Source organism: Gasterosteus aculeatus, chromosome 4 (assembly GCF_964276395.1).
Source record: "Gasterosteus aculeatus chromosome 4, fGasAcu3.hap1.1, whole genome shotgun sequence".
Lineage (NCBI taxonomy): Eukaryota > Metazoa > Chordata > Actinopteri > Perciformes > Gasterosteidae > Gasterosteus > Gasterosteus aculeatus.
Window position 1 is genome coordinate 27,827,078 of NC_135691.1, and position 17,575 is coordinate 27,844,652.

The 17,575-nt window shown below is 44.8% G+C and overlaps 2 protein-coding genes across 2 annotated transcripts in view; both read left to right on the plus strand.

Annotated features, from left to right (window-relative positions):
• The first annotated feature begins 50 nt into the window (after positions 1-50).
• On the plus strand, positions 51-6,763 carry tmem209 (transmembrane protein 209). The gene is made up of 15 exons (XM_040173059.2): positions 51-138; positions 510-671; positions 801-859; positions 978-1,109; positions 1,223-1,452; positions 1,572-1,776; positions 1,932-2,107; positions 3,252-3,323; positions 3,451-3,547; positions 3,927-4,052; positions 4,150-4,247; positions 4,605-4,719; positions 4,831-4,928; positions 5,648-5,721; positions 5,920-6,763. The coding sequence occupies exons 2-15, from the start codon at positions 529-531 to the stop codon at positions 5,972-5,974; spliced, it is 1,680 nt and encodes a 559-aa protein (XP_040028993.2). The 5' UTR covers positions 51-138; positions 510-528; the 3' UTR covers positions 5,975-6,763.
• Positions 6,764-7,356: 593 nt separating this feature from the next.
• The window catches only part of ahcyl2b (adenosylhomocysteinase like 2b), a 30,741-nt gene continuing 20,522 nt past the window's right edge, over positions 7,357-17,575 (plus strand). Inside the window, exon 1 of the mRNA XM_040173057.2 lies at positions 7,357-7,836. Within this exon, the coding sequence (XP_040028991.2) occupies positions 7,396-7,836 (441 nt within the window). The 5' untranslated portion in view covers positions 7,357-7,395. The remainder of the gene's footprint in view (positions 7,837-17,575) is intronic.

A 17,575-nucleotide genomic window follows, 5' to 3' on the forward strand; every position in this document is an offset into this window, starting at 1 on the left:
GTATATTGATATTCAACGAAGATATTCCTTTTTTAAATTGGCGGCTGTGCGCAGTTGATGAGACCGGAAGTACCTGATACAACTTCCGGTTGAATTACAAAAAAATGCAGCGGCGCAGTTGTCATTCACTTTAGCGTGGTATGAAATATTTATATTTTCCACACATTGTATTTCGGTCGTATCACTTTTGCTAAAGCACTTGTTTAATATTCACTGAAACCACACTTCCCTTGCTATTTTTGTATTGTTTAAGTTGCATGTTGGCTAACGTTAGCTAACTTTAGCTTCCCGTGTTAGCCTAGCAGGTCGGCTAACAGCTCTAACGTTATTTCTGGTCGGTTTAAGTCACGCAGGGTTGTCATGCGGCTTAACGTAACGCGATATGATGTATACATTACAACAATTTACTCACACGCAACGTATAATTATTAACTTTTAGGATTTTTAAAAAAATAGCTTACTGCATGCGTGCTTTGTCTCAGAATGTTTTTATCCGCTTCTCATCGCAGCCTGGACAGAGCAGACGAAATGATGTTAACCCCGCCGAAGGACGGGATTCCCAGCATGATAGACCGGGCGCTGCGGATGAGGAGGGATGAACAAGCTCGTCAGGTGGTCCTGGCCTGGGCTGTTCTCAACGTGTCTCTCGCTGGCATGCTTTACACCGAGATGTAAGTTGTTAGACGTTCAACAATATACACTCTTGCTAACAGCTCTGCCGCACAGCTTTAGTGTCCCCCCATCTCCCGACTCTTCCCCTGCACGGCGTTTATATGCGTGTCTTTTTCACACTTTTTCAGGTCAGGGGAATTACTGAGTCGATACTACAACATCACGTACTGGCCAATCTGGTACATTGGTGAGGTCCCACTCCTTGTAACTCCCTGTTGGAGTAAAAGACAACTATCCTGTTATATATTGCTCGGTCATTTTGTAAGTATGTTTAGTCTGTCATTATCTGCTATCCTCCTCTACAGAACTGGTGCTAGCCTCTCTATTTAGCCTCAATGCCCTTTTTGACTTCTGGAAATATTTCAAATACACAATGGCCCCCTCCACCATTGCTGTATCCCCTCAGCAACATCACCTACTGGGTCTGAGAAACACAAGTAAGGCATGCTTGCATCCATTAGATTCCTGTTAACACACTTTTAGTTATTCATTTTTAAGTATGGGCTATTGAGAATGGGGAGTATGACTGTTGTTGTCTGTCCCCTTGCAGGTATTCAGGCCACTCCTCCACAAAAGCCGGAAAAAAAAGAGACCCCAGCCCCGGCCCAGTCCTCTCCGATGCAGGGTCAAAGCGTGCTGAGTTTCAGCCCCTCCCGGCCGGCCACCACCAGCCCGAAGTTCTCCCCCAGCTGTGTACCCGGGTACAGCCCCCCTCTCGGTAGCCCATCCTCCCCGAACAGTGCAGGGGGGCCCTTTTCTCCCTCAGTGGCCTTTGGAAAGGTATGTCCATTGCATCTTATCTCATCTGGCCTCGCCTTGAGCTACGTGATGGGTCAGTGTAATTTGAGACATAATTCTCCCTCCTCGCATTGAGAGCACTGCTGTCTTCCTTTTCTCAGGTGTTGAACTACAGTCCGTCCCCTGGCTCCTCTCCCTATCCGAGCAGCATTGGACCAGCGGAAGGGTCCAGCTTGAGAGCTCGATATCGCACATCTCCCTCTGTGTTCAACTCTCCAGGGAGCAAGGAGGACTACATGCAGGATCTGAAAAGCCTGGAGAGGTTCCTCCGCACAGAGGAGGAGAGGGGTCACCGCAGCCAGTTAGGTACGGTATGCAAGTAATGAAGGAACTCTATTCTTAATATAAACACAGCAGGACAGGTACAGGCATAGAATTTGATTTTTAAAACATCCAAGTATCTGGATGATGATGATGGAGGAGATGTATGTGATCATAGAATGATGTAATGCTCACTATAGGGAGTCCAGAGTCTGTGTCTCCAAGCCACAGCCCAACGTTTTGGAACTACAACCGCTCGGTGGGAGATTATGCCCAGAGCCTGAGGAAGTTCCTGTACCAGCCGGCCTGCCGCTCTCTGGCCCCGTCTGCCCACAAGGATGAGACAGACCTGGGTTCCAAACAGGCTGCCGAGGAGGTTTGTAAATTACTAGGGGTGTAACGATTCATTTTAACAACGATTCGATTTGAATCGCGATTCATGGTTGCTGATTCAATTCATGGACGATCTGGGTTAATTTAGAACGATTCGATTCAGTGACTCGAAATCGATTCAGTAACTTTACTGGACAGTGCAGGCAAAGTTTCTGAGATCCCTGTTGTTTCTTGTAAGGATATCAGGTTTAAATTAATTATGGATATTATAAACAAGCAAACAACAATTAATGGCAAATGTATTAACCTTTTATTTGAATCGAGTGCCATTTTCAATGTAAACATTACACAATAATTACACAATGTTCACAATTCACAGAACCCCGGATTTTCAACCACATTGTAGGGTCGCATGTCTTTACAGATAAACTTGGCAATTGTTACTGTGATGCTGAGTTTGGTGCTGGCGAGGCCTGATGTGTCTGCAGAGCTGGAGTTACCTGCTGCTGCTGCTGCAGCGGTAACGCTGCTAGAGGTGCCTGACTGTCAGCGTTGTTTAATCCCACGGCGCCTTAGTAGATGGCCGGAAAGACTCGTTGTGTTTCCGTGGTTTTTTTATTTGGCTTCTACATATTCTACAAACAGCGACCGACTTATTTAGAACACCTCCGTGTTTGGAAAAGCCAAAATGTTTCCACACGCTGGATTGATAAGTTGGTTTGTAAATGTCTCGCTCGCAGTCGTCTCCTCCACGCTGTATTTTGTTGTTGTTCCGAGTTTCCCGTGGCTGCCGCTGCGTACTGATGACGTCACAGACAGGCAGACTGAATCGAGTAACGTTTAACGCGTCTAAAGTGCTACAAAACAAACAAACAAACACACATCCATGCCGTTTTGTACTTAAATCCAATGTGCAATGTGAAGTATCGATACAATCGATTATGTACCATTTCAATCGATTTGTAATCGATATATGTCGTCCGGAATGCCGATTTGCGGAGCACAGATTGATTCAGTTGGATCGCAGGAATATAAATCGATTAATCGATTCAGTGAATGAATTGTTACACCCCTATAAATTACCATTGTTTTTCTGCCCGAATTATGATTTCCAAATGGAAATATGCCAGTCCAATCTGTGTGAGATGACTGCCATGAAATTGTATATTTTTGCCTTCCTTATGCAGGTGTGGGCCAGAATCACTACAAGTCGTTCTGTGGTGGACCGCATAGATAGCTGGACAGCCAAACTTAGAAATGTGAGTGTTTAAACATATTTTCACTACAACATGAATTAATTTCATGAGGGATTTTTGTTACGAATCTTCCATCTAAACCTGATTTTAGTAAGAAAACGAAAATAACTCTTATTTGTGTCTTTTTAAGTGGATCAGTGACACCATCTTGGTGCCCCTGGTCAAGGAAACGGACTCCGTCAACAGCCAGCTCAGGAGGATGGGCTGCCCTGAGCTCCAGATAGGAGGTAACCCGTTTTTGGACATTTGCTTTGTCCTCGCGCTGCTATTGCTTTGAATGCAAAGTGCCAGCCATGCAGGATTAAGGAATCTAAATGTGTCTTTTTGTGTACGATATTATATAAATGGCACTCGATGACGATATATATATCATAATTTACATATTTATTAAAGCTGGTTATTCCTCCGCCATTGTGAGAACCAAACCTTTTGGGGACATAATAATGAGCATTAGCTCATGGTTTACCTAAAATGTATCACTGGATCACACACATTTTCAATCTAATGAGAAAGAAAATCTGTAATATGGAAGTCGTTACGGTGATTTCGATGGATTCTTCTGGAGATCTTTTAATTCAGGCTTGTTTTCACCCTTTCCTCCACCAGAGGCCAGCATCAGCAGCCTGAAACAGGCAGCACTGATGAGAGCCTCATCCATTCCCACAATAAACTCTATTGTTCAGTATCTGGACATCACTCCCAACCAGGAGTATCTAGTGGATCGCGTTAAGGGTACGTTCAACAATAATATGATTGCGGAAGACATTTTTGATTGCTCATATGTATAAGTACGTGTTTTTCATGCGCTTCTTGTACTGTGTCCTGTCAGAGCTGGCCCACAGCGGCTGCATGAGCTCCTTTCGCTGGAATGGCGGCGGCGATCTGAAGAACAGGAAGTGGGACACAGACCTCCCCACTGACAGTGCTGTGAGTCGACTCACGTAAACACATCAATCTTGTGGTACTTACAGCGAGATATTTACCCAACTCATCGTTTAATTATTTGGTCCATAGCCTGTCAGCAAATAAAAAAAACGTACACGTCAAAACTTTGTTGACACATCATCACAGGTTGGGACGAGTTAGTGTGACAACTCGTGTAAACTTTTCAAATGGGGTTGCAGGGGTGTCTGTTTACAGACTGCTCAACAGTAAGTGCGGGACTTCTGTTCTGAATGGACTGTTTGTGCTGCAAACATGACAGTAGCAGCCTGGGAATCTTTCCTCATCACTGCAGGATCACTAGCCAAGTACCTCTGCTTAATATTTTGTTGGTCCCTTTAGATCCTGATGCACATGTTTTGTACATACTTGGACTCCAGACTGCCTCCACACCCAAAGTACCCTGACGGGAAGACTTTCACTTCTCAGCACTTCAGCCACACCCCCGACAAACCTGGTAAAACCGGAAAAAAAAAAAGAAATTTCTGCGATTCTTACTTTTTTTCCTCTCACTGTTGAGAGAAATCATCTACAGTTATTGTGTCCCGCTTTGTGTTAACTCTCATAGATACTACCAAGGAGAGCAGCTTCTGCATTCACCAAAGCAGCACCTCCCCCCCTCACTACCAGCTCATCTACCAGGGACATATCTACAATTTACCCAAGGTGAATGCAAAAACAACCTGTGTCCTCTTTTTAAAACAACAAAATTATGGTGTCTATTTTTAGGATCTTCTAAAACAGCCTGTGCTCTTATTGAGGCCTTACCTGCGTTAAATCCAATCCCAAGAGAAGTCCGTTTTCTAAGCTGTGCTATTCATAGGTCTCCCTCAGGTGGCCCTGTAAATCAAACACATGATCAGATCAACGTGACTAATTCCCATAAAGGTTGAACTTGCAAACCGTCAACTTTATCTTAGGACTGTTCTTTCAAAATTAGTTTGCATTTTATTGGATAGTTTTCAATAGAAATTTCAAAATTAACACCAATACCTTTGTGTGTCATCAAGGGGCAGTTGTATCATTTAGTTCACAGCCTTAAATGTTTAAGCATTCAGTTTCTCTGTAATCATTTTAATGTAATGATGATAAAACTCATTTCTATCTTTTTTTAATCTTTTTTCTTAAATAATTCAGCCTGGGTTCAATCGCATCAACTGATTCGAAGGTGTGCTGGTCTTTTTATAGACTATAGCATAGAGAATTTTGTATCTAGGGCCTGTCATCCTACCTGTAATCCCAGCATGTGTGATATATCTCCCTCAGAAAAGCAGAGAAATGCAGGTTGTCAGAACCAATATGTCCTCTGTTAACAAATTAGGATGTCTTCCTCCTCTGAAATTCTATGGTTGCAGTAACATTAACTATCTGGATTTCCATTATAGGGCAGGAACAACCTGTTTCACACAATCCTGATGTTTCTCTATGTCATTAAGACTAAAGAGTCAGGCATGCTTGGGTGAGTACTTCTGCTACTAATTTCCTGTAAAAGACTGGCTATTTTGTACAGTCCATGCCATTTCAGAGTGTAATAAAATATATAGATTTTCAAACAAACCGGTCATACACCAAAGCACAGATGGCCTTTTGGTTAAAAAAATGGATCGGTTTGGCTTTGCTTGTCTTCTACAGGGTTATTTTTTATTTATTTTTACAGGAGAGTAAATCTTGGCCTCTCTGGTGTGAACATCTTGTGGATCTTCGAGAAGTGATGATGATCATTATCAGCGTTTACCAAGCAACAAAAGGCTCCAAGTGGATTTTTTTCTTACACCAGTTGGACGACCATCTCATTTTAAGGACTGCCCTTTCTGGGCTGCATCAGAATTGTCGCTTTACTTAGAAAACAAATGCAGGTCTACAAATCTCAATTTTTGTATACAAATTGGTAACATTCTGTAATGTCATTTTAAGTTGCACCCCGGAGGGCCAACGGCACACTGCAGAGCTGTATTTTTTAACCTTGTATGATTGTTTGGGATTTTGTATTTTAGAATTTACCAGCATGGCAGCCTAGTAAATAATATACCTCAGATTTATCTTGTGAATCGTAAATGGCTTGTTGCCACGAGGCATGTCTTCAAATACAGTTTGTGCAGACTTTAGTTTTTTTTTTTTTTTCAGCTTCAATAACCTGGTATGCAGTTTCCCCTGTAGTGAAAAGATGCTCCTGACATGCTTGAAGTCTGCAGAAATTGGACTTGTGAGAGGGAGTAATACACAAAATATTCACAAGTATTCTGTTATAGCAGAGCTTTCCACAGTAGTAGGCAGCAATGCAACACAAAACCGTGTACAGTGTTGATTATTTTGATATGTGATGGCGAACAAATGAAAAGCCTTTGACTTACCAAAGCCTTTTTTTCAGAATGTCTTTTACAAAAGCAATGTATCTTGATATCTTGTTACAGTCATTTGTTAAATTTCAAACCTTCCAGATGTTTTCGATAATACCCGTTCTTCACAAGACGTTAAAATAAATTTGACCTATTGAAAAGAAACGAAGCATGGTAATTTCCCTCTGCTGATTATTTTCTTACTATTGTACACATCCACTTGGTGGCAATGTAGCTCATTTTTTAAGGTATTTTTTCTTAATGAAATACTGCATAAGATCCACCAGACAACATTGTGCTGTGATGCAGTCATTTGAGCAGCAACGTTTAGTTAAAAACCTGAATACTGGCTGGTAAATTCCATCATTTGCTGTGGACAAAGTGTTAACCTGGAACAATTCTGTCATAATGTAATATAATTATGTACACGCTGGTGTCGTTAGCTCTCTAAGTGAAGCTTAGAGCCTGCAATTTAGACATTTTATTTTCTCATTGCCCTGTGAGCAAACCGCACTCACACATAAAGTCAGGTTTGTTTTGTAGTTTAGTGTCCTTTTTAAAAATAAATGACCTCATTTCCCACAATGCAGTTCGAAGTGTTGCGTTCTCTGCTGGGAATAGTAGTCACTTTATGGATTAAAACTACGTGTTATTTGCTAAATAAAATGCATGTGTCGATGGTATGATTGGTTGTCCCCACGTTGGCTACTGTTTAATAAATTGTCACGTGTGTCTATCGTTGAAATTTGATTTGGCAGGGAGTGATTGAATGACTTAGGCGAACTACCAAGACCACAATGCATTTCGACACAGTCGCTCCTCCGCTCACATCCGCTCGACTCGATATTTGTGTTGGGGGGGAAGAAAAAAAAAAGAAAGGACTTGGTCAAACTGCAACGATGTCAGTCCAGGTTGTGGCAGCGAAAATGGCAGAGGTCGAACTCAAAGACGTCCCCACCGTCAAAGACTTACCGGCTGTCTCCCCTGTGGAGACACCGGCCTCGGAGGGCAAGTCCCTCGCCAGAGGCGACCCACAAAAGGCCGGTTCTTCAGACGCCGCGTCTCCAACAGCGGAGCCCTCCGCGAAAGCCGGAGAAGGCAGCCTGGCTTCGCTCGCCCCGAACCACGCGAAGATGCCCCAGGCGTCGGCTATGAAGCGGACTGACCCCCAGCAGAACGGCGGAGAGGCTTTCGTCAACCGGGACGGCACCGTGGCCGAGGCCCCGCGGATGAAAAAGGCGAGTGAGAAACCCCTTTGGCCGTTACATTAGCCGCTGTGTCGTCGGTGTTATTGGACCTGCTGCTGCAACGAGAGCTCCGTGGGAAAGCTTTGCCTTGTGCGCCGATGCTAACGGGCTAGCCGGGTCCCGAAGCCATGATGCAGCGGTGTCGGTCAACGCTCGTAATTGTGGTTTTCGATGTTAATAACACCGCAGCAGTTGTAATAAGGGATAACTACTATTTTTTTTAAAGTACCTGCATATGTTTCATGTCGGCTGACATGGCTAAATCTTAAGGACACGAACTTAACGCCAGCTGGATAAAAGTGTTTCACTGCTCACTCAAGTTTACTGGATATATTGAGTGTTGCTATTCCCTGGTTTTAAATAAACTCACGTTTAGTGTTACTGTGTTTGTTGCAGTGACAACCTGAACGTTACACCTTGTATAGATGACAGATGTTAGCTTAAAAAATACCACCCAGTACATTCACGTGTAATGGAAGCTTGCGTTGCTGTCTTAGCTAAGTTGGTTGATCATGTATGGTTGTTTTTCTGTACCGTACTCATCTTATCTAGCATATAATTTGAAGAGGCTTGATGATTGCTATACAGTACAAGGACATATATTAGTGGCGATGTGTGCTCCCAGATGATGACCCTTACTTGATCTCAGGAACATGTATTACCAAAATATGTCAGACATACAAGGATTTTGACTTGCCGGTTGGTGCATAACATCACAGAGAGAGACAATGGACAACAAGACCGATAAGACAACCTAGTGCAAGTAAAGGTTTGTGCAATGAAGACCAGCTGCTTAAAATAATGCCATGGTAATCTCCATTTCATCGGTGCAGTGACACCAAGGGTTCGTGTTCCTCCTCAGACCTAAAGGTCAGTGATCCCTGACCCCACGGCTCTCCTGTCACCTCGTTCTCTGGAGCCTGCTTTGGGGCCACCGGTAACGTTTCTTCAGCGAGTGCGCTCGTGCCTTTGTGCCTAGATTGAGACGTCGGACTGAGAATAGACCGTATTGCATCTTATCTTTTTAGTGTGTCACAAAGTGTTGATTGGCTCAGAGGTGGGCATGCGGGGCAAGGTTCAAGGAATGAACACTTTTGATAAGGACCTCTATCTTTTTAATCAGAGTTTTAATTAACGATTGACTGTGATTTCCAGCCTGTGGTGATTGCAGTGCACATCAGTGATTATGTGGTCCAAACGAGTCCGATGCTGACAAGAATGTGGTTACAAAATGCGCTTTACTCGAGTGTGTTTGTGGCATACAACATCAATGCAAAATACTATAGGTGTCGGTGGTTGTCACCATGACAAATCAGACACACTCCTCATCCCATCCCGTTGGGCCACCGCTAAGGAGGCCCCAATAGAAGCCCCGTGGGGGGAGAGCTGGATAGTACAGGGTGAGAATGGAGTGCACGTCGACTGCTCAGAGCAGACTGCTTCTCGTATACCTCAGATGGTCGCAGCCAGCGGGCAAATGGAAGGAGAGCATCAGCAACAGGCAGGAGCCCTGGGCCCACTTTCAGGGGACAACCGGAAAACCGATGTACCGGACAGCAATGGCTACATCTGGATTGTTGAGGAGACCCATTTTGCCTACAGGAACAGGGTATACAAAGTTAATTACCAAAATACTACTGGCTCATTTTTTAAGCGAAAAGTATCTCTTTAAAATGTACAAACTAATCTCTGGGTCTGGGTTGCTTTTATTTGGTAGAACACAGTAGTCATTCTTACAATGTTAAATTAATAAGAGTCAAGTGTAGGATATTTTGTTTAATCTATTTTTATTTAAAGAAATCACGGTAATGTAAAGAGAGTAATTCAAGGCATCTCTGACTTCTTTGGGACAAAAAAAAGGGTTGTTTATTAATGTAATGTAAACGCCAGTAAGCCCGAGCAATGCATAACATACACTCTAAATACATCGTGGCAGATATCTGCCTATTCTCTTAATTCAAAGACCCATCAACCACTTTTATCTTCCATAATCCACTTTGACACAAGGTAGGCTCCAACCTATTTATAGCAACAAACCATAGTGGATCTCATGGCACAATCCCTGCATTATTGATGCGAGACCTCCTGGCCCGGCTCATCTGCTGAACTCTGCTGGTCCGATGCGGTAGAGGGTGAGCCAACCCGCGGGACTAATGCAGGCTGCGGTCTTGACCGACCCACTGGCTGTCTTTTTAATCCACGCTTTGTAATGCCGTCACACGAGGGGGATTAAAAGGCTGGTGATCTGTTGGAGGTGGGCCCAGATGTTATCTTCACAAGGCCCGCAACGCGTTTCCGGGTAACCCGCGGGGGCTTCGCATGAATACGTCCGGCTTCTGGGAAGTGTAGGGCGACGCCTCCCGATGGGGAGGATGAGTAAACTGGCAAGCGGTCGCGCACAGTCGGTCGGTCCTCGTTGGCAGCACGCCTATAGGTGGTTATGTATTGACCCCGTAGGGTCACCTGCCTCAGTGGCTGTGTGGAGGCCTTATCTGGTCGGCCCTCTCTGATGCAATGTTATGTCACCGGATAAGCTGGTGTTCGTGGTATCGCTTGATGATAAACAGGCTTACTGTGAACGATGGCTGCTCTATTAGGATGGATAGGTTATGTCTTTCAGAAAAGCAACTCGGGGGATAATGCAATGCTCTACTTTCTCCACTGTGGGTAAAAGCTTATTGCTTTAGTGGCGCATTGGAAGCCTTTTTGGGAACCTATTGTGTATTTCATTCGGTATTGCTCAAATGTAATCCCGAAAAGCATTTGTGTTGATATTTTCAGTACGATGTTGAAGTGATTTTAGCCTAGTGGGACTGATTAGTTCCATTCATGGTCTTGTGACCTGTCGATAGTAAGTCACTGCTCTGTGGACTCTAAGCATCTTAATGCAAGGTCGTTGAACATCTTCATCTTAAGCATGCGACTGTGTCTGTGTGTATGCGTGTGAGTGCATGCACAGTGGTAATCATGTGCACTTTGCCAGATCATCCAGTCTTATTAAAATCACCGTCAACCTTTTGTCTTCATTTAGACGTTTTGAGAATGTCTGATGCTAAGTCACCTGACTCCATTTGGTTTCTTCTTAAAAACTAGACTACACAAGTACGAGTTGTCCATTTTAGTAGCCAACATTATGTTTCATGAGATAAACAAAGATGCATATTTTTCAAAACCTTGTACAGGAATATGTAATTACATCATTTTTGTGAGTGACCTTTTGAAAATAATTCCCCTGTCCACACTTCTGTGGAACATATACTTTTTGTCTCAGAGATTCAGAATGCCATCTGAGTCATAAGATTAACCCGCCATTAAAAATCCAGAGTCTCGGCAAGTGGAGCAGCGTTTGCCAGCTGTGCGGTTTTCTAAACGTGATTCCATTTGGACTGTGCTGCCTTTACAACGCAGAATCCTTTAGCCGTGCGGTGACACAGGGAATGTGGAAACCCGGCGTGAAATCTGAGAAATGCCCCCAGAATGAGCTAACGGAGAAAGAGAGGGAGAGACTGTTCCTCAGTCTTCCACCCAGTCTTCCATGGATGTTGAGCCTAAAGGACGACATACTGCCCCGTCTCGATGCAGCTGTTGGACTGGCCTGATTCCATCCCAAACACTAAGCTAACCCGTGGAGATCACAATGTTTTGTTGAAAGCGCTACTTTTGTTGTCTCACACATTTGGATGGCGGAATCAAAAGCTTGCCACTGTTACAACATTACGAAGACAATATAGAACTTTTGACATATTTTAGGGGTGATGGGTTTGACCTCATCTTCAAATATAGTAAATTATAACTCAATGAACCTTAAACTTTCATGTAAAACACTGGTTTTAATTTCTTTGTAAATTATATTTGTAAACTCCATGTATCTTGATCTAAACTCTGCAGCCTTTTGGAAGAGAGTCTTCTTTTTGTTGACATTAATATCGTTTTAGATACTGAGTGACAGGAGTTAGACTTGAAGCTATGAAGACTATTTCCTTCCCGATTAAAGGCTAAACACCGCTGTGCTGCTTGTTGTGCTGACGGGACGAGTGAGTTTCGTTGTTAGAGGTCACTGGCATGGAAAACGGTGAGGACCAGGGGCTGATCGGGTGGGGGGGGGGTGTGAGTTATTGATGAGCCATTAGTCCCCGGGTAGTATTTGATTCATTAAGAACATAAGGTGGCTTCAGGATTTCTTGGGCTACTTTAGCAGATACAATGAACAATGTGACTGATGTCTGGTGATGGAGTTAAGAGCTTGTCGAGAGTGAGGATTATAGATGGGTGGGTGGCATGATGGGGAGCGAAAATTCTTGTCACTGACAAGCCAGGGTGTGTATTTATTCATACGTATGTGCCAATTAGTGCCCTTTCAGTTGCTGTTGTGCAATGCTTTTCAAGGTGTTGTGTATTTGTTAAGGTGTTTCATTCATGCGGTGGATCTAATGTGTTCATGTTCTTTCCGCTGGCATCATTCAAATGGTGTCCTTGTATTAGTCTTTTTGTTGAGGCTAAAAGGGAAGTTCTTTTTGGTGCAGCACATCACAGTGTACTTGATCAAATAGCCTCTGGCCTCAACACCAGTCAATGGCTGCATCCAGCAGAGGATCAGCGGGTGGGCCCTGCCACTCATTGAAGAGGGTGTATATCGGGCCAGCTTTCGCCCTGAGTGCACTTAGCCGTGGTTTATTGCAGTTTTTAATGACCAAAGAGTGAAATCCTGATTTATCATGGTCTCCCGCTGGCGTTCTCTCTCCCCCCCTTGTCCTCGAATCAGCGCGTTGCAACCCTTTTTCCATTTGGGCCAGAGACTACTTCAAATGAGCCGCGGCTCGTGACGGAGCGCGAGTGGAGCCTCTCGTAGCCACTTCTTCCCTCTAACATTCGCACCTCGTGGCCTTCTGAGTGTCGTAAGTGTCAGCGGCAGAGAACAAAGGAGGCCCGCGTGAGGTCCCGCCTTCCTAACCGTCTTCATAGAGGCCGACTCAGGGAATGGAGTGTTGGAACAGGGTGCCAGATAAGGATCTCTTTATCACCATCCAGACGGGACGTTCTGATGGCCGAAGCGCTGCATGCTGGGATTTCAGATCACAACCGTTTCTTTCTCTTTTATGTAAAGGAATATTGTGAAAAGGCCCGTGCACAGGGGGCGGCACGGTGGCGTGGTGGTTAGCACCATTGCCTCACAGCAAGAAGGTCCTGGGTTCGATTCCGCCCAGTGGCCTTTCTGTGTGGAGTCTGCATGTTCTCCCCGTGTCTGCGTGGGTTCTCTCCGGGTTCTCCGGCTTCCTCCCACAGTCCAAAGACATGCTCTGGGGATCAGGTTAATTGGTGACTCTAAATTGCCCGTAGATGTGTGAATGTGAGTGTGAATGGTTGTATGTCTCTGTGTAGTCCTGCGATTGGCTGGCGACCAATCCAGGATGTACCCTGTCTATCGCCCGAAGTTGGCTGGGATGGACTCCAGCCCCCCCGCGACCCTGTGTGCAGGATAAGCGGTTTGACAATGGATGGATGGATGGCCCGTGCACAGTATTTATTTTAATCGAATCACTCTGCCTCAAAGCAGGACTGTAGCGTCAAAATATAAGCTTAACGAATCGTGCCAAGTGAAAAAAGAAACAAGTGGGTGAAAGTTGTGAGCAGTTATATAAGGCGGCTTTGTTTATTGTGTTTATATTGTTTATTCTATTTATGGATGTTGTCATTGCCCTTGTGTATTACATTGATGAACACACATGTGCGTTTGTTCGTGTGTGTGGGTGTATCTGTGTAATGTGTGTTGGGAGTGCAACTTGTGTTCATCTTTGCCTTTGCTGAGATGCAAAGTGATTTATGATCAGCTTTAAATTCTATTAAAATAACCAACGCCATCTTGCCTAATGTGGGAGGAGTTTGTCTGTTTGTCAGTTTGTCTCCTGCAATGATCACATCAGAGCCTTTTGTTGATATAACAGTTAATTAGCTACCGTGACCTTTAAGGTGGTGGAGCTAGCTTTCGTCCACCTGGTGATCAGGTTCTAAAGACGGGATGGAGAAGCTTAGCTCTGTTTCTGGCATGAGGCTCTTGTGTTTTTAGGCCGCTCGGTTTCTTGACTCGTGCTGATATCTGTGCTTCCCTGTTCCCGAGGGTACCACCCACGCACGTCCATCTGTGACCCATCGCTTCCTGCCTTGTCATCGCAGCTTGCTACCGCTCAGTGAGTCACGCACCTTTCCATCTTTTCTTCGAAGAGTTAAGTGGTCCGAATGAAGGGGAGTAGGCGAGTACTCACATTTCCTGGAAGCCGGCGTTGTGAGATATTTTAAACCCCTTGGTTTAGTTACTGCAATAAGCAAGTGAAAACGAACACTACTGTGTGTGAGTGAGCGCGCCCCCCCCACCCCCCCAATAGCACACCGTGTTGAGTTTACATGAGGATCAGTAGATGGTAGCGGACATTAACACTGAACTGGCTGTGCACCATGATGAGGAATGCAGCTCCATATTCAAGTGCGGCGTGCAAACAAAGGCTCAACATTGTGTTCAAAAAGTGCTGTCTCACAAAAGGGCCCTCAGAAAGCCTTGAAATGCCTCCCTCCACACACACACGCACACACACACACACATCAGTCTGCCCCACTTCCTATTAATCCACCCTCCCTTGTAGAAGGTGGAGAGAGCTGGTTATATCTGGAACTTCTTTGGGCCTGGAAATCCCCATAGAGGTTCAGCTTTTGTATGTTTTCATATCCAATAAACACACAGCAACTTTGTCGTTCATTTGGAGTTGTGTCCGGTCCCGACACCAGCAACTGAGGGGGGAAATATTGTGTTGTTTTTAGCCTCCACTTTGCCACTAGCTGGAGCAGTGGGCTTTCGCAGAGGAGCTGCGGCAGCTTGAAACGCTGCAGATAAATGGAATTGCAATGAAAGAGGTAGAGCTCATTGGATAGTTGGCAGCTTTCATATTACACAGTCATTTAATTGGCTGAACTCAAGGAAATACGAATTCGAGCCGCTTTTAGACGTTTCATTTCGACACATTACAAATTCTTAGGATAAAGAAGAAATCCAAATCCGGCCTAATAACTGAATAATTTCTTCACATTCCTAATTAAACATCATTGACCCCAGAATGGGTTTATTGAAAAATAGACCACCATCGACCCCCGTTTGTGGGCCCTTGATTTAATCATACTTTCCCCACAGCGAGAGAGAGAGAGATACATTTTGGAGAATTCAAGATAAAGGAAGAACAAAAAAATCAAAAAAATTGTGTCAAAGTGGATAATGGAAGATAATCATCCAATTCCAGAAATGCACCACTTCATATTTCTAGGCTTTTGTTGTTGTTGAATCCTAAATTGTTTTGATTCTTTGATTGTTTTGAAGCTTACGGATTGTTTCATTTAGTTTAATGACTGGCATTAACAATTAATTTCTTGTTAAATCAGTGAAAGGATTTAACTACTCTGAGCCAGTATGACAAAAAGCATTCACTGATTGATGAACGTTTGCTTGTGTAAAAAGAGATGAAGATGGATATAAACTGTACAGCCCCCATGTTTAATTCACATAAAAGCCTCTGCCTCATTGATTTGATTGCATCAGATTGTTTCCTCTAGCCAAATAGAGTTGGAAACTTGAGCTGATCAGCAGCCTTGGGGCTCCAAACTGCTCCATAGTTCGGCCCACATGAGCAACAAGACCTGGTTACACAACTGAAGTGTGCTTGTGAGAGAGAGAGATGTACACCCAAGTTAGATTAGATAATTGGTAGGAATTTTGAATGGCCATTTTTAGGGGGAGGAACCATAAAGTGGTTGCTGATAAAGTCACAAATAATTCAAAACTCAGATTGACTAGATGTTCAAATAGCTGCAGTTTATCAACAAAGTTTACAGTGGGAAGTGGAAAAATGTAACTCTTTGATAACGGCGACTCAACAAAGTCTTTGTCCTTGAAAGACGTGCGAAGCCGACATGCTGCAGATATGAACCCAAAGGAAAACCCTCGCCTCTGTTTGCACCCAGGTGAGGTTTAATCTGTCGCTAAGACCTGTCATTCATTGAGCTTGTGGTTTCGCCTTGCGGTCCCAGCGGTATTGACCAATCGTGTCGGAGAAGAGTCCCTGACCACATACGTGAAAGTAAAGATAAAGGCCACCGCATGAACTTCGGTTGTACTTTGTGCTAAATGACACAGGCTAAAATAGGAAAGACGTGAATATTATTAAAGTAACTTATTACTAAACATCAACGTGTTATTTGATTTAAGAACTAAATCGAGAGTGCAAACGCAACACGGCAAACTGCAGCTCTGTTCTTTCCCATAACAGAACGAACTTTGTGAAACAGGACCACTGGCTTGTCGAGCAGCAGGCCCTCTCGTGCTGTTAGTTGTGTAACGTATCTGTGTGTTACACGGACGTGTGTGTGTTCGGTTCCGAGCGTGACCCGCGGTGCCGCCGGTGTGCAGTGGGTTCTTGTGTTGGTACAAAGCTGGCGATGGTGTGCTTACGTGTTGTTTGTAACGGGATGTGATGGGCCGCTGGTAATAGCTCGTGGGCTCGGTAACGGCCATGTGTATGCTTGGTAACGGTGTGTGTTACTCTTGTGTGTACCATTATGAGCACTTGTCCGTGTATATAAATCATCAAGGCCCGTTCTTGCCTCACAAGCAGCCTCAGGAAGCGCGCCGAGGCCCGAGACACGCCTACAAACTACTACCACCTCACACCGGCTGCTTCGTCCTTTTCCTTCTGTTGGTCAGTCACCAGAACGTCTTTGCTATTGGATGGGTGGAGGGTATTTCAGCACATAGACACAGGCCTGCTGGAAGCCTGTTGTATCTCATACGTTGCTTAAAAACCCTTTGCTTGCACGAGCAGTCTAGCAGCAAGACCCAGGCGGTGTATTGACCCGGCGTGGAAACGGTTCGTCAAGTACACAGCTGGCTCCGATTCTCCCACCGGCGCTCGTGAACGTGACTCAGAGGCATGCACGTACAGGCGCACATTAGTAATCTGTGCACGCTCGTGCGGATATGTCTGTCCTTGACTTGCCCGTCTCCGTGGCTACCAGAGCTGAACAACCACAGCGTCGTGTCACTAAAAGCCAGGCCAAGTGTCTGGTCTGTCCCGGGGTTTCACCCGAGGACCTGATCTCTGCCAAACCTTAACACGCGCGTCCTGTCAGGGGAGGAGGAACTGGTTTTTGTTCCTCACTGGCTGCGGCTTCTTCGAACACGAGCAAAGGTCGAGCTACGGCCGCATGTTTTTTGTGTTGGACGGTAACGCGACTCATGACTCAAAGTGGCAGCGACGTGCAAAATTGGACATTACCCAGACAAAAGGTCAGGTGGGGTGACGGGGGGGCAAAACATGCTCGTTATCCCCCCCCCCCCCCTCTTGCTGGTTTGATCTAATGGACTCTGAGGAACACTGCAGAGCTGTTTAATGAAAAACCTACTGCTGGTCAGCAGAGGGTTATTTAAACACAAAGTGCAGCGATGGATTTCAATGTGTCCAGTACAGGGACACAAGTGCATCACAGTAACAAAATACGAACATTAAATCTACACAAGAGAAGTCCCACACGGGCACTGAGGCCTGGGGTGCGACGGACAGTCCTCTACTTAACGGTAACGTCTCGTCTGCACCGTCCCAGATAACACCCGTTTGCTATGACATTGAACGTGTCATTTAAGAGACCTGTCTTGTGACCCAGCTGTTAAAGGATGTCACAAAGAGCGAGGGACGCA

Coding starts and splice junctions, on each gene's coding strand:
- tmem209 (XM_040173059.2), top strand. CDS start 529: ATGATGTTAACCCCGCCGAAGGACGGGATTCCCAGCATGATAGACCGG. Junction 1,777..1,931: donor GGGTCACCGCAGCCAGTTAG/GTACGGTATGCA, acceptor TGCTCACTATAG/GGAGTCCAGAGTCTGTGTCT. Junction 4,053..4,149: donor TCTAGTGGATCGCGTTAAGG/GTACGTTCAACA, acceptor GTGTCCTGTCAG/AGCTGGCCCACAGCGGCTGC.